This window comes from Rhinatrema bivittatum, chromosome 5 (assembly GCF_901001135.1).
Source record: "Rhinatrema bivittatum chromosome 5, aRhiBiv1.1, whole genome shotgun sequence".
NCBI classification, from domain to species: Eukaryota; Metazoa; Chordata; class Amphibia; order Gymnophiona; family Rhinatrematidae; genus Rhinatrema; species Rhinatrema bivittatum.
This window is the reverse complement of record NC_042619.1, coordinates 206,881,694-206,909,175: the sequence shown is the minus strand read 5'-3', so window position 1 is coordinate 206,909,175 and position 27,482 is coordinate 206,881,694. Positions and strand designations below refer to the sequence as shown.

Genomic DNA, 27,482 nt, shown 5'->3' with positions numbered 1-27,482 from the left:
GACAGGCAGCTTCCTCCACAAAAGGGCAGTGACAATTGGGGATCCCCGATCCATAAAAAGAAGTCCTTATATGGACAGGCAGAGCCCATCCCCCTCGCAGCTGAGAGGCTAACACTGGGTGGGCCATGAGCGGAGCCAAAAGGAGAAGAGATTCAGGAGACTGCTCATGGCAGAAGAGAGAGAGGGGCCTGGGAATGACCAAAGACAGAAGAGATAGGCCGGGGAGAGCTGGGGGCAGAGCCTATACACCTGCAGAAGGAAGAAGAGGTCAAGAGAGCCTGTGAGTGAGTGAGAGATTGGAAGGGTCTGTGTGTGTATGTGAGAATGCCTCTGTGTGTATATGTGAGATAGAGAGATGGAGCCTGTGTGAGGGATTGAGAATGCTTATATATATGTGTGTGTGAGTGAGTGAGAGAGAGAGAAAGGTAGCCTGTGTAAGGGTGTGTGTGCAGAGAGAGAGAGGGAGTCTGTGTGAGAGGGATGTGTGCAAGTGACACAGAGTGTCTGTATGAGATGGTGTATGAGACAGATAAAGGGGAAGCGAGGTGTGTGCGTGAGAGAGAGGGGAGCCTCTATGAGGGAATGTGTATGTGAGTGAAAGAGAGAGAGCGTTTGTGTGTGATAGAGAACAAATGTGTATAATTGTGTGTGTATATGAGAGAAAAGAGAAAGTTTGTGTGCAACAACCCCCGCTCCCCTCCCCATCAGCTAATTCACCATAATCTCAGGGCATCTGGAAATGAAAAGTTCCCAGGTATGGTGAGTGGTTCATTTTATATCCTTGTTTGTTTTAATCATTGGGTGTTAATATTTGATCTGTGTGTTGTTATTCAATTTTTGTTTTGTATTTGGAACATTTTATTTTATTTTTATGAGTTTTTAATTATTGGATGTCGTTCTATTTGTCTGCTATTTTGAAATATTCCTTTTACTAGTATGGTTTTACTATTATTGATGTTTTATATTTCATCATTTTATTGTTTGATATTTTATAAAGAATGGCAGTGCTTCTATTTTCCCATTGTTGCACTGCATCCAGAATAATGTGTCATGGTTTCCAGTTCAGTTTTTGTCTGCACATTTTTAATTTTTATCTTATGGTCTCTTTATTCTGTATTTGGTGAGATTTTGTCTGTGTTCTGCATGAGTGATCAAACTTGAGGTATTCTGCTAGCATGTAGTTTCTATGTAGGGTTCTATAGCAGCTGAGCTTGTTCTGTTTTCTATTAGGAGGTGAATTGGTGTTTTAGTGCCAGGTGTAATATTTACAGTGTTGCCTTTTCATAGGCAAGATTGTTACTATTTGAGTGCTGGTACTTAGTGCTGTTTTGGTATGGGAGTTTATTATAATTGTAATTCACTTTACTCATGGCTTTGAGTATCAAGCCGACACCCAACACACTTCACAATAGGTGTAATACCATATGGATTCCAAGTGGGGTTTTTTTTTGCCTTTTAGCAGGGTTTTCTGGTTGACATGCAATATGTATATTATATTTACATGCACTGCTGTGATACCTTTATCTCAGAAAAGTATACTTTGAATGTCCTTTTTCATGTAAAATCTATTATTATAAATGCATAATTTTTACCTGTGTGTTTGGGCTAGGGGGGAGGGGAGGTCAGGATCGGGCTGGGGGTTGTGCAAGGCAGAAGATTCTCCTAGGGTGCCTAATACCCTTGCACTGGCCCTGCTTACCTCTCCTAGAATTATAAACTGTTCTGTGATGCTTGCCTAGAAGAATAAATGATCCAAACAGATAGAAAACATTACAAACAATACAAAAAATGGCAGGATATTTTTCAAAATCATTTCTGTTTTGTGTGGTATACAGAGAGCGCACTGAAATGGAGCATTACTATTACTAGGACTGGAGTTGTACTAGTGTTAAAATGCCCCCATGGATTATAATAGGAACTGCATGGGTGTGATCACACTCCTGCTGCACTGCTGCCAGGTTCGAGCAGGGGTAAATATATTTGGGTCTGAGGGATCCTGACGATGACTTGACGGTTGGTATGTATTTAAGTTGAGTCTGTCTATGAGCAGAGTGGAGAGTATAATGAAATATCTATGGTGGTCTCTCCAATTAGGTTCAAATATGTTTTTCAAGTATAAACAAATATCTTGTCTGGTGACTATCTCCTTAATATTTGCTATTATAACAATTCACATTTGGGCTTTGGCTCTATTTGACCTTCCAGATGCCAAAAATTAGGAATGTGCTTTTTTGAAAAAGGAAATTGTAATGTAATTTCATATTTCATTTCTTTCCCTTTTTAAAACAAAAAAAAAAGTAAAATAAACAACATTTTGTTTTCCTTCATTTAATTTTTTATTAATTGTTTGGTCCCTGCCCCTTTGAAAAAAAACCCAAAGCAAAACACTTCCTGTGCCGTTGTCCGATATCCCCAGCCTTCTCAGATCTTCATACCCCATGAAGTCTTTAAAATCGGTTTAAAACTCAACAGTTGAGTAACGCTGTCCGGTGGCTCATTCCCTGCTGTTGCCACCACTATTTCAAACATTGCTGGCAGGCCGAGGCTGGCACCATTATTGCTGCGCTGGAGGTGGACCCTTGGCCTGGTGCAGGATTGGTACAGACCTCTGGTCGGACCCAGAGAGTGCCTGCCATCAGGAGGTGGAGCACAGGAGGAGACAGACGCTAGCTGGAGCTTCGCCAATAGCAACGCGGGATTTCCGCAGGTTGAGCCCTTGGGTACCCGGGCCGCCTGGTCTTAGCTGGGCCTCGCAGGGTCTCCTAGAGAGGAAGCACAGGGGAGTGCCCACCATGAACAAGGGTGCGCGGTCAATGTCCAAGCATGATTGTCTAGAGGTCGCAGGAGGCCAGAATAGAGTGTCTGAGTGGATAGCGAGGATCAAGGCCAGAATATCAGTCCAGAATGGTCAGCCGAAACAGGAGTCAGTCCGGGAGTAGTCAGGCAAAGGTCAAGTTCCAGGCAATGGTCAGACATGGTCGGTAGACAGGCAGAGGTCGGTTCCAGGCAGCGGTCAGATGTGATCAGTGGACAGGCAGAGGTCAGATCCAGGCAGCGGTTAGACAAGGTCAGGAACAAGCAAAGGTCAGTACCGTGAAATCAGTCCGAAAGGTACTACCAGGAATGGAGAGGCGAAGGAACGGGAGATGCTGGAACAGGCAAACTAGAGACACCAGAGTGTACAACCCAATTGGCAAGGCAATGAGCTAGTGGCTGAGCCCTGCTATTTATTCAGAATCAGTGGTCGCCCGTGGGTTTCCCGCGCTTGGCCTTTTAAAGTCAGGAGAGCGCCATGTGCGCACGCTAGGGGGCAGGGCCGATGCCGAGGAGGACGCCGAGCTCTGGCATGAAGAGTGCTGTGAGGTGGAAGGCCCTGATGGGCCTGGGGATGCTCATGGACGCCGTGGACAAGCAGCGCCGGGATTGAGAGAGGAGCTGGTAGACGGGCGCGCCAGGTGAGCAGGCCCGGTCGCAGCACCAGCGCGGCTGGGAAGCCAACAATTATTACATTCTTCTGGTAAAAATGCTGCCGGCCTGCACTTCTGTACCATCTAAGATGGATTTTGGTAGCACGTGCCATGGTTATAATTTCTTGTCAATCCTTAAACACAATTTTCTTTCACTTGATTTTGCCAAACCTCTATCAGTTTTCTTGAAATATGGCAGGGAGGCTTGGACCCGTGCACCCTTTCAGCCTGCCGAATTTCATGGAGAATTGCTGAATGATGTCTGAGACACAGGAAGGCAAAAATATTAAGGGGATCATTTTCCAACCGTGTGCTTTGGAACAGTGGCTATGGGTGTCCATGAACTTTGTCTCAGTTTTCCAAGTGAAAGTTTGAATGTTCTTTCACTTTCAGACTTGAAATGGCCCACAGCCATGGTCACCTGCTTTATTTATTTTCCCATGCGTGCTTTATTCATGAGAAAATAGAGCCCGTAGACTTGAAATGTGATCTACGTGCATTATTTTACTCCCTTAATCAAATCATGCCCCCAGAAATGCTTTCTTTTCATGAGGCTTAAGGAATGTGACGGAGGGCAATGTCAGACACCCAATGTACACATGGAAAGTGTGACGTGTGTACATGCCAGACTTTGAAAAATATGCAGAGCTCTAAAATCAATTTCCCAATACCGCCTGAGAGAAATTGAATTTTTACAATGGAAACCTGTGGCATTTTGAAGAAATGTGATTTGACTCTTGTAAGTAAAGAATCACGGAGTCAGGAATCTCCTTGTAGATGGTGATTGGTTTGGCAGTATAGGATTTTGTCAAAAGGAATATCTTGCTTGTTCTGTTTTCTATTCTGTACAGCCCTGCATCCTGTTTTCAGTGTCCTTTCTACTTACCAAGGGTACCTGAGAGTCTGTTCAGTGAGCTCATGTTAGTCATGCTATTACAGTCCAACTCAGAGTATAACTTTGGCAAGTCATTAATACAGGACAATAATGTAATTCATTTATTTTTCTAGTTATGTATTTACTTACTCATATTTTAGATTTGCATGTCCCAATAGCTCATAGCAAAATATAACAAAATCAATAAATGCCCATACATATACGTTCAATAATACATAAGACAACCCAATAATAACTAAATATAAAATGCAGATACTTCATTCCTACCCATAAACCTAGCAACAGATCCAGATATGGACCTTTTTCCTAAAAGGATCTCTGAGGGAGTGATGGGAATTGTAACGCTGAATTAGTTGGGCAGATGAGCAGACTAAATAGGCCATACGGTCGTCTTCTGCTGCTTTCCTGTTTCTTTGCTTTCTGACAGCTAATGCAACTGCCTTAGAGAAGGCGTGAATGAAAGCCGGGCTGCCATGTAATAAAATACTGCTCTATCTGTTCCCTCCTGTTCTTCAGTTGCTTTTCTAATGTCGGTGAAATCCAGTTGCCGAAGCCCTGCTAACTCAGTTTTCAACTTGCAGTATAATCTTTGACCATGTCATTGATGACTTTCACACCTGCAGCTTTCTATCAAATGAACTAAAATATTTACACACTTCATAGCCACAAAGTCTGGGGGTACTTTTACTCACAAACTTTCCAGTAATTCTCAAAGTAACAGTATGCACATCCTTTCACTTTGAAAATTGCCTAGGAAAAATGGCCGCACATATTTATGCCTGCCATTTTGTGCAGGTGATTCTCCTGACTCAAACTAGCATGACATTTCTAGCCTGCCCCCACCCCCAACTTCTCCCCCCATGTGAGAAAAGTCCGTGCTTGGTGGCACCGTTGCATAGAGGCAGGATATTTTCTAAAAGGCCGTGTCTTCGGGTAATGCACTCTCTTGCTTGCGGAAGTGGTTTTGCAAATTACCCTCTTAATGCAGAATTTGCTGTATTTAATTGATTGTAAAGTGTCAATGACCTGCATTTGATAAATGTGTGCCCTGCATCCTGCAAAATGTCTATTGGAATTCCAAATTGCATGTGCATATGATACATACTTAGGCTCCTTCGTTATCTGTTTTGATTTTAGTTTTCCTGGAAATGGATCAGTGTTTTATTATAATGAACAAAAATGATAGAAAATTAGAGTAAAAAAAATCTTTTTTAACACAGATTTTTCTCCCATTTTTGTTATTTATAATACACACTGATAAATTCCCTTGAAAAATAAACTAAAAGCTGAAAATGAAAGTCCCTATACATAGTCCCTATACATAGTCCCACTAAGCCCACACCCACTTTTCCTCTCCCAAACCATAATGGCATCAGTTTGGTTCCCTTGACCTCACAACAACCCTTGAGATAGAGACCATCTTAAAAAAGATGAAACCAGCCTCCCACATCGCAGACACAATCCCCTCTAAAACCCTCCTCTCCATACCCACCATCCCTAGCTGATATAATTACTTGCTCACTTACATTTGGCAAAGTCTCAGATACCCTCAAACTTGCCGTTGTCAAGCCCCTCCTTAAAAAACCCACCCTCAACCCCACTGACCCAGCAAACTACCGACCTATATCTAACCTGCCTTTCCTCTCCAAAATCCTCGAAAAGGTAGTCAATACTGACTTCCTCGAGGACCACAGTATCCTACACCCATCCCAATTTGGCTTCCGTAAAGGTCGTAATACTGAGAATCTCCTGTTAGCAATCACAGACACTATCCTCACAGGCATGGACCAAGGGAAATAGTTTCTACTTGCCATCCTAGATATCTCGGCAGCCTTTGATATGGTCAACCACCAAATCCTTCTTTCCCGGCTGGCAGAGATAGGTATTGTTGACACAGCATTATAATGGTTTTCCTCTTACCTCTCCCACAGAGAATACTTAGTAAAAATTGACAAATCTGAATCAGCTCACATTCCACTCACGCAAGGCGTTCCCCAAGGATCCTCCCTATCCTCCACCCTTTTCAATATCTATTTACTGCCCTCCTGCCACCTCTTCTCTGACCTAGGCCTGAATTTCTTCTTATATGCTGACGATGTGCAAATTCTTATCCCCATTCAAAATACACTTAAAGAATCCCTACAATTCTGGGAATCTTGCCTAGTCTCTATTAACTCCCTATTATCCGACCTCCACCTTGCACTTAATGCAGCAAAAACTGAAATACTCATCATATCTAATCAACCAGAACACACAGCTCCCTCCACCTCTCCTCTCTCTACTCTAACCCACTCCCCATCCCCCTCTGTAAGAGACCTAGGAGTCGAACTAGACCAGCACCTCAACTTTAAACCACACATTAAGTCCTTGCTAAAGGGGGGCTTTTACAAACTCCACATCCTTAAAAAGCTTAAGCCACTACTCCATACACAGGATTTCCGCCTAGTCTTGCACACTACCATTCTCTCTAAATTGGATTACTGTAACTCCCTGCTCCTAGGCCTCCCATACTCTACCATTAAATCCCTACAAATCCTACAGAACGCCATGGCGAGAATCATAACCGACACCCGTAAAAGAGAGCACATCACCCCCATACTAAAGGATCTGCACTGGCTACCCATCCCTTTCCACATTCAATATAAAACCCTTACCATCCTTCATAACGTGCTCCATAAAAACAATTCTGATTGGCTCAAGGAAATGCCCCATTTCCGCTCCTCTAATCACCCTGCCAGATCCTCCCTTGTGGGCACCCTACATACCCCACCCCTCAAAATTGCATACTTTACCACCACCAGAGAAAGAGCTTTCACCATTGCGGGCCCTACCCTCTGGAATTCACTTCCCACCCATCTCCGTCTTGAACATTGCTTGCTCACCTTCAAAAAAGGCATCAAGACTTGGCTGTTCAGGCAGGCCTACCCAGATGTTAACCAAACCTAGACACCCTCCCCCCGCCACCCAGATTCCATCCTCTATTCCTTTTGCTCTCTGTATATGTCGTAGAATTTGTAGCTGCACTCATCCAATACTTTTATCCTATGTACTCTGCACTGGTTGATGTAATATAATGAAATGTTGTAAATAAGTTCCCTCTGCTGTTATGGTTATGGTTGCTCCTCTCTCCTCATTCATTTCTGCCCTTTTTCTCCTTCCTCTCTTCTGTCTCTCCCGACCCCCCCCCCCCCCCCCTTCCCCTTTCTCGCCTGCTCCCTCCCCCGGCTCCTTGTTCATTGTAATTCTTCCATCTTTTGAGTTAATTGTAAACCGGCGTGATGTGTCCCCCATAGTACATTTATGCTTGCTTACATGTGATCTGCTGTGTACAGGCACACTTCGCATTATTTTCAGGAGGTTGCAAAAACCAAGCTTCAGTATTTGTAAGTAATGCTAGTGTGTACATCTGATGTTTCCTGCAGGCTAGAGGAAGAAAAGACCACGTTGTCGGAATTGCAAGAAGATTTAAATGAATTTATCTTCTGGTTGGAAGAAGCAGAGAGCATTGTTGCTCTTCCACTAGAGCCTGGGAATGAACAGCAGTTAAAAGAGTCCCTAGAGAAAGTCAAGGTATTACAGCTGATTTTCAACTATTTTATGTAAAAAGGTTTTTATTTAATGTCCAAATCTGCAAGCACTGATACTTTTCCATTCTGCATGTTCATATTTTATCTATACTTACAGTGCCGAGTCATAAAATAAGCGTTTCAGAAATCATAGAGATCATTTAAAAAGTATTTGAAACATTCTCCCTCTGATAAGACTCTTACAAGGTCAAATTCCTACAGATACAAACAGCCCTGAGAGGATGGCAAAGGATGGAAGGGCTCCCCTATGAGGAAAGGCTAAAGAGGAAAGTGCTGCTCAGTCTGGAGAAGAGAAGGTTGAGGGGAGATATGTATAAAATCATAAGTGGAATAGAAAGTGTAAATGTGAATCGGTTATTTACTCTTTCAAAAAAATACAATGGTAGGGGACACTCCATGAAGTTACTAAGCAGCACATTTAAAACAAATAGGAGAAGATACTAAGCTCTAGAATTCATTTTCAGAGGATGTAGGTTTAAAAAGATTTGGACGTTCTTGAAGGAAAAGTTCATAAACCATTATTAACTAGATAGACTTGGGGAAAGCCACTATTTATCCTTCGGCATTAGCAGCATGGGATCTGTCCACTATTTGGATTCCTGCCAGGTACTTGTGATCTGGATTGCCCACTGTTAGAAACAGGATACTGGCCTTGGTCTTATGTTCTTATGTTGGAAACTGACCACGTATTAATTAAACAACTATGTCATGCCTAATTTTCAATAATTTCTAAGATACATAGATCCAAGCATGGAAGGGGTTTACTGATCATATTCAAAACATCTCTCATTCATTTATTTATTTATTCGTTTTTATATACCGTCATTCGGTTTAGCCATCACAACGGTTTACAGAATCAAAACAACAATCAGATAAATTATACATAGTTGCAAAAGAAGAAAACAATAACAATAGTGAAATGATAGGTAGAGGAGGATTTAGAAATTGATTTATGAAATGTTGATTTGTCATATGAAATTCTGATTGTTACAGCATTATTTCAGGGTGTGCCTAATCGATGCAGCACCAGGCCTCCTTATGATAAATTATTCCCCAATAATCGAGACACTTATGGCATTTATAGAATAATTTTAATAAGATTCTAATAATGGATGACTTTAGTTTACACATTGATGAGTTTCCATGACCACATCATTCCTAGGATTTTTTGACTGCAATGTCCACAATTGAATGGGAGCAAATGATTACCAAACCTACTCATATCAGGGGTCACACTTCCAATTTGGTCTTCCTGAGTATGACAATGTCCAGTTTTGGCCAGTTTAATGTGAGTTGTATCCATCTTCTTTGGATGGACCACTTTTTAATTATTATGAAAATTAACATGCCTGATGCACAACTGAGAAAATATTACTCCAAGATGCAACATTTTAAGAACGAGCATTCAGAGAGTGAGCAATTGCATGCCCTCTGGATGTCAGAACTCAGAAAAGTACCTGAGACTGACATTAATTGAGCTGTGACAATTTTGCATGATTCATTACAGTTGTCTATGGATGAATTGGCGCATCTGAAACAATTTAAATCATGAGGGGGCCGTCATAATGTGCCTTCTTTAGATGATCAAAAGCCAGTTGTTGTTTAAACCTTTACCATTCTCACTGGCTTCCTTTGCTTTTCCTGCTAATTATGCCTGTCTTCCTCCACCTGTGGTTTTTTTTAGCTTTTTGAATGCTAACATCTTTGCTGTTATCATTTCTGTTACCTTCTTAGAGAACCATAGTGATCTCTTTTGTCTTATATCTTTATTAACCCGCCTTACACAAAGATTTGTTGCCAACCACAATTCCTCTGTACCAATTCAGTTCTCGGAATCCCAGTAGGGTCTCTTCAACATTACTACTCTTCCTCTTGATGTCAGCCTTCCTGAAGTCTTAGTGCATCTCAGTTCACTTTGGAGTTTAATATTGAACCACTCAGTACAGTTATCACTACACGCTAAACTTACTGTTACCTTTCATCCAGTGTAGCTTTAAGTGGGCTCTTTCACTAGTTGTTTGAGGAGCGCCCTTTGAAGGTCATCTAAAACTTCTCCACTCTTAGCTGACATTGCAGCAGGTAGGCTCCATTCCACATCTGGTAGATTGAAGTCACCTTTGCATTTATAGTGATGATACCTCTTCTTATGTCTGAATTCACCTCCTTCCTCTATGCTGAAGTTCTATTTAATCTCCTATATACACAGAATTTCGCTTAGGGTTTTTCCGGACTACCCACAGTAATTCAGTTTTTCATGATCTCCCTTTATTTCAGTAATTATTATTGTGCTTTTGATATAAAGAGCTATTCTCCCCTAATTTTCTCTATTTTATCTCTTCTGAAGAGCTTGGAGCCAAGGATGATCACAGCCCAATCTTTATTCCCATTACATAAAGTTGATATTTGCAACTATGACCAAGTCTGCCTCTGCCATGTGGCTTCCAAGTCTGCGATTTTGTTTGCAAGACTTTGTGTATTTGTAATCATGGACTCTCCAGTATGAGGCCTCCCTCTCTATATATTTCCTTACATTCTCTTCCTATTTTTTTATTTAACTGCGTTGGCTTTTGTGCCTCCCTCCTACCCCTTCCCTCACTTAATTTAAATGTCCATCTATGTAGAAGATCTATGTAGAAGATCTATGTAGAAGATCGCTTTCCCGCGGCGACCAATGCGATCGGAGGACGCCCGAGCAGAGGCAGAAGCAGGAGCTGGGAGAAGGGGCCGCGCAGTCGGCGCTTGAGCCCGTCGGGGTAAGGCCCACTTTTTTCTCGCTCTTACCTCCGAGGGCCCCTGCGCCGACCACGGGCCATCTGGCAGCTCATCTGCCCGCCGTCCTTAAACCGACGAAGCCCTCAAAGACGCCGATCGCCTTACACAGGCGCCCCTCCTCCACTGGACGCACACGTGACGTCATCACCCCTCGACCTAGGGGGATTTAAACTTGGGAGCCGCTCCCAGGCGCCCTTTCCTGCGGCGACCAACGCGATCGGAGGACGCCCGAGCAGAGGCAGAAGCAGGAGCTGGGAGAAGGGGCCGCGCAGTCGGCGCTTGAGCCCGTCGGGGTAAGGCCCACTTTTTTCTCGCTCTTACCTCCGAGGGCCCCTGCGCCGACCACGGGCCATCTGGCAGCTCATCTGCCCGCCGTCCTTAAACCGACGAAGCCCTCAAAGACGCCGATCGCCTTACACAGGCGCCCCTCCTCCACTGGACGCACACGTGACATCATCACCCCTCGACCTAGGGGGATTTAAACTTCGGAGCCGCTCCCAGGCGCCGCGCGCCGGGCTTCGCGCGCCGAAGGAGCGCAACAAAGGGGCCTGCCCCTTTGTGCGCCCCTTCGTGCGGACCCTGAGAGCGGAGCTGAACCACACAGAGGCAACCAAACACACAGCACAGCCTTACCAAACAAACATTCATCATCCAGACTACCAGTCTTCCAAACAAGCCCTCTACAATACAGACAACCCAATGAGACGCCGCAGTCTGCACTAATGACACAGCTTAAACAATAAGTCTGCACTGCTCAGACAACCAGAATCCACAGTTGCAGACAAACAGACAGCACTGACTGATAATCAGACTACACAGACATCACAAATAACGAAACTAACTAAACTACCAGACGCCATCACCAGACAACGCAACCACTACCCAGACAACCAGACGCCATCTCCAGACAACTCAACCACTACCCAGACAACCAGACGCCATCTCCAGACAACTCAACCACTACCCAGACAACCAGACGCCATCTCCAGACAACTCAACCACTACCCAGACAACCAGACGCCATCTCCAGACAACTCAACCACTACTCAGACAACCAGACGCCATCTCCAGACAACTCAACCACTACTCAGACAACCAGACGCCATCTCCAGACAACTCAACCACTACCCAGACAACCAGACGCCATCTCCAGACAACTCAACCACTACCCAGACAACCAGACGCCATCTCCAGACAACTCAACCACTACCCAGACAACCAGACGCCATCTCCAGACAACTCAACCACTACCCAGACAACCAGACGCCATCTCCAGACAACTCATCCACTACCCAGACAACCAGACGCCATCTCCAGACAACTCAACCACTACCCAGACAACCAGACGCCATCTCCAGACAACTCAACCACTACCCAGACAACCAGACACCATCACCAGACAACTCAACTAATACCAAGACAACTAAACGTCATCAATTAAACAACTCAGCTACTGATCTGACATCCAGTCGCTTCATCACTGACAACTCAGCTAGCTCCTAACAATGCAAAAAATGTGCCACGGTCTCCCAATACCGATTCTCCATCATCGAACGCTACTCACAGGAAAACCAAACATACTCTACAATCAACGCACCTACAAATCCCTTATCCCTATCATGATTACTCCAATCACACAACTTCTAGGATTCACTCTTTTTTCACTGATATTATTTAATGCTCAATCACTATCCAAGAAATCTCTGATTTTAAATGACCTTCTCCTAGATGCAAACCCAGACCTCTGTGCTATAACAGAAACGTGGTTTAAATCTACAGATACAGCTTTAATTAATCAACTACCAACTCAGACCTACGACTTTTTCTCGATCCCACGACAGAAAAAAAGGGGTGGGGGCATTCTCCTAGCAGCTAAGAAAGAACTCAGATTCTCTCATCACCCAATCAAATCTGACTCTAAATTGGAAACAGGTCTTTTCAAATCAGACTCTCTACAAATCCTTCTAGTATATGCCCCCCCAGGACTTCTAGAAGCGGATCCATCACCCTTCCTAGAAATCTTAGCATCTTATCTAAAACCAGACTCCCCAACGATAATCCTAGGAGATTTCAACTTGCACGTTGATAACACCACACTCTCTACCAGCTGCAAAACCATTCTTACAGCCATGTCTGCAATGGGATTCAAACAAATAATCAATGAACCTACCCACAAGGCAGGTCACATACTGGACCTTATCTTTGTGAACTCAGGTATAACACATTCAGTACAACCTACTTGCAAAAAAGTTCCCTGGTCAGACCACTCTTTAATCTCCACCACCTTCTCAATGACCCAAACGAGCAATAAACCCTCCCCTCAACACTCATTTCTCTACAGAAAAGTATGCGCCTCAGATGAACTCAGCAATCATCTAATCACGGAACTCTCACACATAGACGTCACATCACCTAATGCAGCCATAAATTCCTGGTCTACTATAACAGAAACTGTGGCAAACAAACTTTGTCCATGGACAACAAAAAAAGTCAAACAAGGCGAGTCAAAAAGACAGCCATGGTTTACTAACGAACTTAAAAACCTCAAACTTAACCTGCGTCAAAAAGAAAGTAAATGGCGTAAAGCCCCTTCCCCCTTTACACTTTCTACATACAAACTCGCCCTTCAATCATACAAGAGCTCCACTTTAAAAACAAAAAGGGACTTCTACGCACATAAGATTCATGACATTATATTCGACTCCAAAGCACTATTCACATTTGTCTCCAATCTAACTCAGGCCAACCCTCCTGACATACCACCTAACCAAGCTCAAACAAAAGCTGATGAGCTGGCATTCTTCTTCAGTAAGAAAATCACAAACCTGCTAACACAATTAAAGCCTAATACAGGCACACCAGCCAGCAATTACGCACTCCATAATAAAGACATCTCCCTCCAGTCTCTTGAACTCACCACTTCCTCAGAGATCCAAACACTTCTTAAGAAAATGAAACCCTCATCTCATCCACTAGACCAGATCCCATCTAAACTACTACTGCTAATCCCGGACACCATAACCAAAACCCTAGTGGACATCATAAACTGCTCATTCACCCAGGGTTTCTATCCAGACGACCTCAAACTAGCATCCATTAAACCGCTCCTCAAGAAGCCTAACTTGGACCCCAAAGATCCTAACAACTTCCGTCCAATCTCCAATCTGCCTTTCATTGCCAAGGTGATGGAGAAACTAGTTAACACACAACTATCTGAATACATAGAAGAACACAAAATTCTATTCCCTACTCAATTCGGTTTCAGAAAAGCTTCAAGCACAGAATCCCTTCTAATCTCACTGACTGACTACATTATATTGGGCCTCGACAAAGGACAGGCCTTCCTACTGATTTTATTGGATCTATCGGCAGCTTTCGATACTGTTAACCACGCCATATTACTAAAGCAACTGGCGAACATCGGTATTGCAGGATCAGCACTAACATGGTTCAAGACATTCTTAGAAAACAGAGGTTTCAAAGTTAAAATCCACAACAAAGAATCCCCCAGATACCCATCTTCACAAGGAGTTCCTCAGGGTTCCTCTCTCTCACCAACACTTTTCAACTTATACCTTCTCCCGCTTTGCCAACTGCTAAACAAATTGAACCTAAAACACTTCATATTCGCCGACGATGTCCAGATTGTGATCCCCATCAAAGAATCCATCACTAAAGCTCTAGAACTTTGGGAAAACTGTTTTCAAGAAATTAACGATCTCTTATCCAGCTTAAATCTTACTCTAAACCAATCAAAAAGCGAATTCATGCTAATCTCTCCAGATAATTGCAAAATCACTAAAAACCCGCCAGCCAACTTGCAAATCTCAAAAGTAAGAGATTTAGGAGTTTCTATAGACAACCGGCTAAATTTAAAATCGTTTATCAACCAAACAACCAAAGACTGCTTCCACAAACTGCACGTATTAAAAAGAATAAAACCCCTATTTCATTTCCATGATTATAGAACAGTGCTCCAAGCAATAATATTTGCGAAAATTGATTACTGCAACTCTATCCTACTAGGCCTCCCATCATCCCACACTAAACCTCTCCAAATGATACAGAACACGGCAGCAAGAATTCTAACAAACAAAAGGAGAAGAGATCACATTACACCAGTCCTCAAAGACCTTCACTGGTTACCAATCCACTACAGAATAATTCATAAGTCCCTCACCACAATCTACAAAAATATCCATGGACTGGCTCCACTCCATCTACAAATAGCTCTCAAAAAACACTCCTCCAACAGACCCATCAGAGAAGCATATAGAGAATATCTACAAGTACCTCACAACAATACCACCCAGCATATAACATTGAGAGATCGGGCCTTCTCCACAGCAGGTCCCCCACTATGGAACTCAATCCCCTTAGAATTACGACAGGAACCATGTCTTCCAACCTTCAGGAAGAGACTTAAAACATGGCTGTTCATGAAAGAATTTCCGGACCCTTAATGATTCACTTCCATCAAATGCAGCAACACTGAGCATCTTCTATTAAACTGAAACAGACAATACCAACCAATCACTACAAGGTTTTACTTCTTGTTAAACTTTTTATCTCTCCTCTAACTCTAATCCCAGTTAGAATAACCCCTGTTTTATTGTAACTTTTTTTCTTCTATGCACTTGTTATACTTTTGTAATGTATACTCTTACGTTTTAGCTATGTACGTTATAATGTATTGCTCACCCCTTGTTTTATGTAAACCGACATGATACGAACTTCCGTGAATGCCGGTATAGAAAAACACAAATAAATAAAATAAATAAATAAATATCCTTGGATGGATGTATTCTTCCAAGTACATTCCCAGTCACCAGTATACCTAAACCCTCCTCCCTGTACCAGTAGTTCAGCCATGAATTAAAATTCTTTGTGTAGATAATTCCTTCTATTCCCTTGTTGTCAGCAGGCAGAACCTGAGAAGGTCACATATTTGGCCACCAGTCAAACACTCCTCTCGAACTCCTTAAACTGCTTCTGAGTAACTGATCATCTACCTAGTCATTTGTACCTAGATGTGCAAAGATTTCCACTTCACTTCCCTCTCCTTTCCCTAGCTAACCTCTGGATTTTTTGCCTATCCCTGAAAGCCAAAGTACCTGTAAAGCAAATTACTTCTCTCTCCATGTTTTTTCTCAGTTTTATACCCTCTGCTATGGAGTCTCCTACCAGAATTTGTTTGGGTGCCTTTGCTATGTTTAGTAAGGCAGAGGATTCAAACACATTCCTACAGTAAGAAATCAAAGATATTTTTTTGTATCTCTACAGCAAATAATTAATTTAATCTTTTCGCTGTAGCCTTGTCTTCCCTAAGTGCCCCTTTAACCCCTTGATCATCAGTTCAACCAACTCCTTCACAAGCTTACTGCTTTTTTAAGGTTTTATTATCAATTTTCCTTTACATCCAGCTTTGTTTCAAATTCTATTTTTGAAAAAAATATATTTTACATCTAAATTGCCATTGCTTATGATTTTTCTTGTTTTCTTCGGCTGTATCCTTTTTTCAATTTTTGAAAGAGGTTCTTATAGCTAAAATATCCTCTTCCTCCTCACCTTTTAACCATGATGGCAGTTGTTTGGCCTTCCTTCCACATTTTCTAATGCATGGACTACATTTGGTCTGGGCTTCCAAGATGGCATTTTTAAACACTGTCAGAATAAAGAACCTCCTGTTGTGCAACAGATAAATCAGTTTTTATAAACACTCAGCATTACCTCAGTAATAAGGATTCAAAGAACTCATAATAGGTTTTACCAGCATCAGATCATTTTCATAACCTTATAAACAATCATAGATCAGTTTCAGAATAAGTCACTTATTTCTTGTTGCTGAACAGTTCATGTAATCTCATTGTACGATTATTAGAACCCTGACACTGGTCCATATTTCAATGTATGGATCAGTGTTAGGGTTCTAATAATCATAGGAATACCAACAGTACCTGAAATGTAATCCACTTTGAAGTGCTGAAAAAAGTGCAAAAATGTGGAATATAAATCTAAATAAATAAATAAATAAACTTGCTTTACAGGTACTTCAGCTTTCAGGGATAGGCAAAATAGGGGGATATTTTCTTGGATTATGTCAATATCTGAATCAGATAATGTGAATGCAACCCAAAATTGTTCAGTCACCAATGTAGTATTCAAACTTATTTCAAACTCATTTCAATATAATTCAAAGCCTCAAAAAAATCTCAAAAAATTGACAAAAACACTAGTACTTCAAATAGATAGCTGCAAAGAGGGCCTTCATAATACCCATACATGCAAGTAAGCTTTCAGCACAAAATGTCTAGGTCAACTTTAATCATTGGTCCATCATTTTTGTACAGAAAACATCCCGCTGCTCTATTTTTTAAGTTTTTAAATGCAAAATAAAATTAGCAAGTTCACTTAATTGATGGAAGTCTCGGCAACAGCAGCAATTGTTGTTCTCAATGCACCCGACATAACATCATGTTTCGCAACACACTGCATCAGGGCACAAATCAAAGCGGTGTTTGTGTCATTCTCCAACTCACTTAGTCTCGCAACTCAGCTGCGGCCTCTTCCCTTGATAGCAGTGTTGCCAGGCAAACAATTTTCCTGCCAAAATGGGCTGCTTTTTAAATGTAGAGGTCCGATTTTTCACCGCGCCATCGCCAGTAATGAGCCACGACTCTTCCTCTATGCTTCCATGTGTGTCGACATGTGCATGTTATAAAATCCGCTACCTGCATGGACTCGCGCACATGATTTTATATCGGTGCGTGCGAATGCCGACTTGTGCGTGTAAGGGGGGGAGGAATTTTACAACATGCGCACAGCGACACGATAGGCCCTAATCCCAGTCCCTCCCAGTCCACTCCAGTAATGAAGAGGACTGGGAGGGAACTTCCTAAACCCCCTACCTAACCCAGCTTTCTTTTCCCCTACTAACCCTGACCCCTAAATCCCTGCTGCCTAATCTTTTTTTTTTGCTTGTTTTTATACTTACGTGCTCTCTGAGGCAGCAGCTTCCCGGGATCTGTTATTCCTAGAGTGCGCTTCAGCAGGACAGTACCTTAATGGCACTGTTCCGGCCCACCCATGCCCCGCCCATGCCCTGCCACAACCCCACCTCCAGCCCACCCATTTTTTGGGAACACTTTCTTCTTTGCATACTGGGAGATACATGCATGGCCGCAGGCATTTGAAAATCCCTGTGGCGTGCACGCACGCAGCCCAGTCATGCACGTATCTCCCAGATTTCATGCGCTCTGGGCATTTAAAATTTGCCCTTATATTTTTAAACAATGCTCATACCTAATGTAAACTCTTAACCTTTGTAGCTACAGCTCTTCATTTTTTTCTATTTTCCTCATTTTATCAGTCTCCCTTTTGAAAGTTAAATCTTAGAACAGTAGATTTACTTAATATCTTCTCTCCCATTATTAATTCAGATTTGATCACACTGGGGCAGATTTTTAGAGGAGCGCGTGCGGGGTAAATTTGTGCGCGCTACACGGCGTGCACAAATGTACAACCGATTTTATAACATACGCGCGCTGCCGCGCGCATGTTATAAAATCCAGGGTCGGTGCGTGCAAGGGGGGCACAGTTGTGCATCTTGCGTGCACCGAGCCCGAGAGGAGCCCCGATGGCTTTCCCCGTTCCCTCCAAGGCTGCTCCGAAATCGGAGCAGCCTTGGAGGGAACTTTTTTTAGGTCCCCCCCTACCTTCCCCTCCCTTCCCCTATCTAACCCACCCCCCAGCCCTAACTAAATCCTCCCCCCCCAACCTTTGTTTCCGAAGTTATGCCTGCCGGCCGGCTGCCAGAACACCATCCCCCAGCACAGGCCGCTGTGCCAGAGGACTCAGCCCTGCCCCCGGACCACCGCTATGCCCATGGCCCCGGACCGCCCCTTTCTCGAAGCCCCGGGACATACGCACATCCCAGGGCTTGCGTGCACCACCGAGCCTATGCAAAATAGGCTCGGCGTGCGCAGGGGTAGGTTTTTGGGGGTTATGTGCGTAACCCTTTGAAAATCTACCCCATTATGATCACTGTTGGCGAGGACCCCCACTTCCATTACCTCTTGCATCAAATCCTGCGTTCCACTAAGAATTAGGTCTAAAATGGTTCCCCCTTTCACAGGTTCCTGGACCAGCTGCTTTATGAAGCAGTCATTTATTTCATCTAGAAATGTTACCTCCCTGACATTTATTAAGTCAATATTGGGTTAATTGAAATCTCCGATTACTACTGTGCTGCCAAATTTGTTAGCTTCCCTAGTTTCCGTAAACATTTAATCATCCATTTGTTAATTATGGCCAGGCGAATAGTAGTATATCCCCACTGCTGTACTGTTCTCCATCAGACATGGAATTTCCACCCATAAAGATTCTATTATGCGTTTATTGTCCTGCAGGAACTTTATTCTGTTGGATTATATGTCATCCTTAACATAAAGTGTCACCCTCCCACCAAGCTGAATCACCCTATCATTGCAATAAAATATATACCCTGGTAAGGCACTGTCCCATTAGTTATTCTCCTTTTACCAAATTGTTAAGATGCCAATTAAGTCTACCTCTTCATTTAGTGCTATACATTTACTACGGGACAGGTGAATCAACCTCTTCAGATTACTCTTCTTTTTAAATACCCAAACCCAAATGTGAGACATGTAGCTCATGTCCCTAATTCCTGGGGGCAACTCACTTCATTCCCCTTCCTTCTAATTACTTCTCCTTTGACATTCACAGCTTTCCTTAGTCATTCTGCTTCCAGACTTCCAGCAGTGTGTAGGACATCCCGGTATCCTCCACACTCTGGCCTTCTTGGATCACTCCTTTCGGAACAGCCCCTTCCTTCTAACTCTTGTCCATTTTCTCAGGGAGAGGAATCACCTCTTCTCCAATATCCTTGGCCTCAGGCCTCTTCCTTTGAGAAGAAAAGCCCCTGAAGGGCCTCACTCCCTACTCAGAGGGTCCCTGGGTTCACCAGACTGCAGACATCCTTGAGATCCCTCTCTTATTCCATTCCAAACTCAGAAAGGAATGACCCAGGATTTATACCATTCTAGGCCACTTCCCCACCAATCAGAACCTTTAACCTTAAAGGGAAATCCACACTTAAACATTTAATAACATTCAGGTGAAAGGATTGCAATAAACACTATGCTTGATGCCATTCCATTGCTGTCTAGCAGTACTGCAGGCCCAATCAAAATTTCTCCTAAAACTCAGTCTACCTCACCCAAAAATGCCTTGAAATAATGATCTGTAACACACCTTGTGATCTCGTCACAATAAAAACATAACATAAGAAGTGCCATGCTGGGTTAGACCATTGAGCCCAGCATCTTGTCACTGACTATAGCCAATCCATAAACATAGATTCAATTTCTTGCTGCTTACTCCCTATGACAAGTGGTGAGTCTCCTAGAAAATAACTTTATATGGACTTTTCTTCCATGAGCTTGTCCAAACCCTTTTTAAACCCAGCTATGCTGGCTGCCTTGACTACATCCTCTAGTAACAAATTCCGCAGCTTGATTGTGCATGTCTTCTGTCTGCTATCTGTTAGTGTAAAGGAGCATTCCATAGTGCTAGTATTATTGGAAAGGATAAATAGCTGTTCCCTATTTACCTGTTCTACTCCACTCATGATTTTATAGACCTCCATTATATCCCCCCTCAAGCATCTCTTCTCCAAGCTGAAGAATCCTACCTGATTAACCTATCTTCGTAAAGGAGTTGGTCCAACCTCTCAACCATTTTTGTTGCCGTTCTCTGAATCTTTTCTAACTCTACTATATCCTTTTTGAGATGAGGTGACCAGACTTGAAAATAGAGAATAAAGTCAAGAATAGAGATAGATTAAGGTGCAGTTGCTCTGCCAAGAATAAAAGGAAAGAGAAAATGGATATGATGTCATAAGAATATAAGAAATTGCCATGCTGGGTCAGACCAAGGGTCCATCAAGCCTAGCATCCTGTTTCCATCAGAGGTCAAACCAGGTCACAAGAACCTGGCAATTACCCAAACACTAAGAAGATCCCATGCTACTGATACAATTAATAGCAGTGGGTATTCCCTAAGTAAACTTGATTAATAGCAGTTAATGGACTTCTCCTCCAAGAACTTATCCAAACCTTTTTTGAACCCAGCTACACTAACTGCACTAACCACATCCTCTGATGACAACATTCCAGAGCTCATTATAGACAGAAATGTTGTGAATAAGAACCCGAGAATCATTGATTCAGGTGGGGCTGATTTGGGCAGAGTTTAGGAGAAAGCAAAAATCCTGGGAAAGTTGGAAAGGGGTAGCTGACAAATAGAGATCCAAAGAACTGCCAGAAGGAATTTGCCAGGGATACAGAATGCTGAGGAAGTTAGGGCCAGCCTAGGGTAAGCCTAGAGCTATCACTCCCGGTGGGCATGGCCCTGTATGGAGCATGGAGAGCCTGCAGTTTAGTCTGGGGGTAGAGAATGGCAGGCTACAGCATTAAAGGGAGTTTTAAACTGTTGCATTTAATTTTTTGCTTACTTATTTATAAATGCCCACTATTAGGTGAATTTTCAAGCGACACGCATGTAAAAAATTGCATGTGAGCAATTATGCGCAATTTAAAAAACCAATTAAATGCGCATATAAAACAGGGACTGGATGTACATTTGCAATTGGGAAGGGGCTAACACATACATGCATAAGTTGCTATTTTTAAAGATGCCAAAGTGATGTGCGTCTGTCTTTTACTTGTGTATATTTACTTCTGCTCAATATCTGATGTAAGTGATCATAAACATCTTAAAAGTGAAGAAAAGGCTGGGTGAGGTGTTTGGATGACATGGGGGGACTTTTGGCAGAAAAGCCAGGAGGGTCTGCACAGGCTGCTAATAGACTGGGCAAACTAATTGGTAAAACTGGTAATTTCCTTATTGCGTGCATATTACAAAATTTGAGGATTTATACACATAAAAGCCGAAAATTACTAATAAAAATGCACAAATTAAATCTTCTCATGTAAATGATTAAAATTAGGAGTGCAAACACATGTGTATAGCAGATTTCTGCCACTTATTCAGTTAAAATTGTACTTCTTCAGGTAAGTGGCAGCTTTACTATCACTCAGCTGGATAGGTGGATGTTGTGGGAGTGCTAGGGAGTGATCCCATTTCTGGGGAGAGTGGTGTGCCCTTGGACCATGACGTGACTGCAGAGAGGAAGCTCCGTGGAAGTGCCGAGACAGGTGAGATGTATCCCAGCACAGGCGGACAGGCAGAAGACCAGGGACTCAGACCTCCGCCGAACCTGACGCATCAATAGAGACCCAACAATGCAATGCTGGTCTCTGGGGTAGCCCTCCAGCCACTCGATAGCCCTTTTGGACCTGCCATATGGGAACGGCAAATGCGCCAGGATGGACAGAGGTCGAGGGCAGATGATGGAACTGGAAAAAGACGAGACTTGGACTGAAGACAACGATCAGATGATACTTGAAGATGTGATCAGACGATACTGGATAAGGATGAGGCAAGGCTGAAGAGAAGAACATCAGGGACACTGATGAAGACACTTGCTGAGTGAAAAGACGAGAGAAGAGTTAAAACTCAATATGAAGGTATCCAGTCATGACTCATAGCAGCATCCATCCTGAACTGAGCTTCGGGGACCAGGCATGATCGGTGCAGGCCAACCTGAAGAAGCGACGGCTTCAGACCCAGCATGGAAGACGCATCCGAAGGTCATCTGAAGTTGAAGAGAGGATGGTTCACTAGGAGGTAAAATCTGAAACCAGGATATCCGAGAAGAAGGCTACCTTGACGAGGGAGCCAAAGAGTCTGAAGGCTTTCTTAACGTAGGAGCCAAAAGGGTCTGAACACTTGACAGCGAAAAGGACTGAAGATGAGGACGTCAAAAGGATTCTGAAGACGAAGACAACTTGACACGAAGACGTCTGGCATGTCAGGACATCTGGACGTTAACCCCCAGGGCACTCAGTCAAGAGCATCGCAAAGGTGTCAAGTGAACTGGAGAACAAGACATCTGAGACATCAGGACATCTGGAATTTGGACCCCCAAGTCACCCAACGAAGAGCATCAAGGAGCTCCGAGAGGCAGAACAATAGGATGACGGACTTCAGGAAGGACAGGACATCAGAAGATGAGGACTTCAGGAAGATCTGAAGGTGAAGACATCAGGAGGGTCGGACGATGAGGACATCTGAAGACAAGGACTTAGGATCCGGTGAGAGACCAAACATGGAACAAAGATGAGACAAAGGATCAGGAACCTCAAAGGAAGACAAAGGAATTTCCATGAAGAACAGAGTACCTTGAAGAAGCGGAACTGGACATTAGGAACTCCTGGACCGAAGAGCTGGAATGAAGGATCCAAGAGCAGTCCGACTCTGTGACTGACTCCCTGCAAAGGCAAAGAGGAACTGAGAGCTGAACCCTTTTGTAGCGCTTAAGAGGAACACCCAGGATGACATCATGAGAAGGAGCCAGGGACTTCACCCATCGCTGGCCCTTTATATCAGGGGAGGAGGTGTGGCCTTGCACCTAAGGAGGTAGGAGGTAGGATCCTGGAGAGCAGCCATGCTGCAAGGAAAAAGAAAACAGGCCTGGCATCTGCAGCTCCCTGCCACAATGGAAGAAAGCTTCAGGGCGGCCTCCAGGCCACATAAGAACAGCATCTGCAGCCTCCTGGCCGCAGGGTGGAGCGGAGATGTCTGAGGTGATTCCAGGCCGCAAGAAAAAAGAAGCAGCGATGGCTGACCCACCGCGGAGCACGGTGGCACGGCCTGCTGTGCAAAGAGGAAGGCATGGGCAGCCTCCCGGCCGCGTGATGGACTAAGGATGGCGGCTCCTGGCTGCTAGGGAGCACGGTGGCAGCGGTTCCAGGCCACGACAGCGGCAGTGAAGCAAGCCGGCTTGAAGAAGGTGAGAGGCTGCTTGTGAGCTTGTTCCCACATGCAGAATCGTAACAGCGGGAAAGCATTAAATGCTTCTTATCTGGCTACGCTTCACATTACTTGCCATGTATCTTTTAGATATGCAAATATGTTGTTGGGTAGACTTATACATATATTATATTTTACGTGCATGATATAAAATACATGTACATGTGTGCATCCATATATTTGCATGTTTGGGCCTGAGTGCACTTGTTTTAAAGTTATCCTCTAAAAGTACAGAGAAAGGCGATCAAAATAAAGGGGATGGGATGGCTTCCCTATGAGGAAAGGCTAAAGAGGTGGGCTGTTCAGCTTGGAGAAGAGACAGTTGAGGGAGGATATGATGGAGGGCTACAAAATCTTGAAAGGACTTGAACAGGTAAATGTGAATTGTTATTTACTTTTTGTATAATACAAGGATTAAAGGGGCACTCCATAAAGTTAGCAAGTAGCACATTTAAAATGAATCGGAGAAAGTTCTTTTTCACATGACACACAATTAAGCTCTGGAATTTGTTGCCAGAGTATGTGCTTAGGGCAGTTAGTGTAGCTAGGTTTACAATCGAGGAGAAGTCCATAAACTGCAGTTAATCAACAGGGCTACTGTTTCTTGCCGGCATTAGTAGATGGGATCTCTTTAATGTTTGGGATCCCTCCAGGTATTCACATCCTGGGATTGGCCACCGCTGGAAACCAGATACTGGGCTTGATGGGCCATTGGTCTGACCCAGTATGGCATATCTTATCTTCTTATGTTCTTAGGTATATAAAGCACTACCGTTGTAAGAAAGGAACTGTGTTTCTTTCTGTGAGGTAAAAGAGTCAGAAGTAGAAAGTACACCATTTCTGCAAGCTTTTGTGGTCACTTGGATGTGTTGAGGCTTGCTCGCATGACCCAGGTCAGGGCATGTACCTGTGGAACCTGCACTCAGTCTCTCCCGACAATAAATTGCAGTCCAGAAGCTGAATGATAAAATTATTAACAAATATTATCATTTCTGACTGCCAGCTGAAGAGTCTTATTGCTGGTAGAACTGCTTTAAACAAAAGAAATCCAATATATAATAGTGATCTTGTTTGACAGCGAGCTAAGGATGGATTGCCCAGCTTTGCTCTGAGGTAGTCCTTTTTTACTAATAAAACCGTGCCTTGTCAGTCTGTGTCATTCATATAACTGACTCCTTGTGGAGACGCAGGCAGAAATCGCCTCTCAGGGGCTCTGCTGCCCACCGTGACGGTGCTAAAGCTTTGCCCTCATAATCTTTGATGCTGGCAGAACCCAGGAGTGAATTACAGCCTTGTATTTATTCGAGGGCCATCCATTATGCTCTCTTTAATTCCTAGAATTTCAAACAGCGTTTTATGGAACACCATACAACATATAATGTCACTGAGAATTAATTACTCAGCTTTTCTGCAGCAGACAATTAGATTCCTTCTACAGAATCATCTCGTCTGTGATGTATTATACCGAGATCACAGTGGCTGGGTAGAGAGGTTAGAGAGGCTGCTTTATTCATTCTACCACCTTCTTATTTAAAACAAAAAAAAATCCCCTGTAAGAGCTAGGAGACTCATTCCATCTCTTTGGAAGCAATGCTGGATCATCGTCATTGTTTATTTATATCACGCTTTTCCAACCAGAAAGTTCAAAGCGTGTTATGAGAGATTGGCGTTACAAGGGGTACAGAGGAATTCAAGTAACAATGGGTGCATACATAGTAGAAATGGTATACAGTAGATGCAAATAAAGTGGTTTAGGTACAGTAGAGTGTTACGTACACTTAAATAGTAATCAAATGGAAGGAGCCCAGGAGACTTTGAATCTTCAGAGAGGTGCAATACAAGTCTTAAGGGCAGTAGTAATGAATGAGAATAGGGTAGTAGAATAAATAGAGTATGGGTCTGTCGCTCCTTGTGACCTTGGGCAAGTCACTTTACCCTCTGTTGCCTCAGGTACAAAATTAGATTGTAAGCTCTTGGGGGATAGGGCAATAACTACAGTACTTGAATGTAATCCGCTTTGATGTACACTTCGAAGTACCAAAAAGCGGAATATAAAAATCTAAATAAAATAAATAGCTAGGTAGAATATGAGCCATGAGTATGCTGGTACCATAATTGACTGACCAGTCACAAACTATATAAGTGAAATGTTCAATTAAAAAAAAAATTACAGGTAAAATTAATTTACAGATTTAGCAAGATCATCCTCAAAAAGGGAAAAGGTAGTTTTCTGGAGAGTCAAGTAGTAGCATGTGTGCTTGGAGAGTTCACTTTGGTTTAGTTTTATTGAGGGCTAGGATTATATATTTGGCCCATAGGCTTATTCAAAGAGCCAGGTTTTTAATAGCTTCCTAACAGTTTGTAGGTTGGGTGCCAACCTGATGATGGTTGGTTGCAAGATCCTGATGTTGGATGGTGCTGCTTCTGAGAAGGAATTGCTCCTGGTACTGGTGAGGTACTGGGTAGGCACAACAAGGCAGACTCGTGCCTCCGAGGGCAGGAATGGTGTTACGGGGTGAGACACTTTTTCAGGTAGGGCAGTGCCCAGCCCCCTCAGAGCCACATCAAGAGTATAGTCACAACTTCCAAAAGAGTGGGGGGGGGGGATGGAAATGTTTAGTCATTTATTAGAAATGTTGTGTTTTGTCTCTTTCAGCTGAGAGTGGAGGAGCTGCCACCAAGGAAAGGTCTATTGAAGCGATTGAACAAAACAGGAGAAATAGCAATTGGAAGCGCAACTCTAGATCCAGAAGGAAAGTGGAAAATAGAAAGTGGGCTGAAAGAAGCCAACCATTGTTGGTCAAAGGTTCGTCATAAGATTGTAAAGTATACACATGCATTGCAAGGGCTTGGATTATTTTGGCATCGCAGTCTCCATCTATATTCTTGCTGATGGATTTATACCACAACTCACTAATAGGGAGACCAGAAGGATATAAAAATGCATCTGTGATTTTGTGTCTGGTTTAGAAGAATAAGTTAACCGGGCATTATTAAGAAATCTGTCATGAAGGAGAGGTTTGAATGTTTATCCTTTGTGCAAGGACAAGATGTATAACTGCACGTGGGCACAGTCACACTGTGAAAATATGTTGAGTGCCACTGTCAGGTGAGGGTTTGAATGAAGGCACCTTTTTATTAATCTCCAGACGGATCCCTCAATAGGTTAACAATTGCACTGTCTGCAACTCTATACAGATTAGGAAAAACTGACATTCAAAATGAATTCTATTTGTTTGAGATAATGTTGGCCTATAATTCTAACGTTAATGGAAACGCAGTGCTTTTGCCCTTCCAGTTTTTTTGCTGATAAATAAGGGTTTGCTTTACCTTCCCTTCCTCCTGACATCAGATGACAGTGTCCGCGACAAACTTATAAGTCAAGACTGCAATAATTGGGTCCAAAGAAGGTAGGTTTGCAGTTTAGAGGAAGAGGCATGATTTGCTGGTTAGAACAGTGAATGGTTTGAGGTCAAAGCTTCATAGCCTATTATAAGATGAAATCCAGCCTGCTACTGACTTTACTGTGTGGGCCAAGTCACTTGACTTCCCTCTCCTAGTTTACCCAGTGGTAACTGATTAATAACAATAACAATCTGCAACTATCTGCAACAAGTTCCACTCTGGAATCCTTCTTTTACTGGGGCAGACGTTTTAGCTCCTCCCAGTGAATGGATAGGCCTTACACTTCTATTGAGATCACATGACAACAAACTTGTGGTTCCCAAATAAAATGTCTTTACTCCCATATTTTTATTATACAGTACACTTGACAATTTGATAGCATTTCAATAATTACACTTCATT

General features: G+C 43.1%; 1 protein-coding gene across 1 annotated transcript in view; it reads left to right on the top strand.

Moving 5' to 3' along the window:
* The window catches only part of DMD (dystrophin), a 3,148,630-nt gene that overhangs the window by 2,187,718 nt on the left and 933,430 nt on the right, over positions 1 to 27,482 (top strand). Inside the window, exons 46-47 of the mRNA XM_029603105.1 lie at positions 7,785 to 7,932; positions 26,332 to 26,481. Of these exons, the coding sequence (XP_029458965.1) occupies positions 7,785 to 7,932; positions 26,332 to 26,481 (298 nt within the window). The remainder of the gene's footprint in view (positions 1 to 7,784; positions 7,933 to 26,331; positions 26,482 to 27,482) is intronic.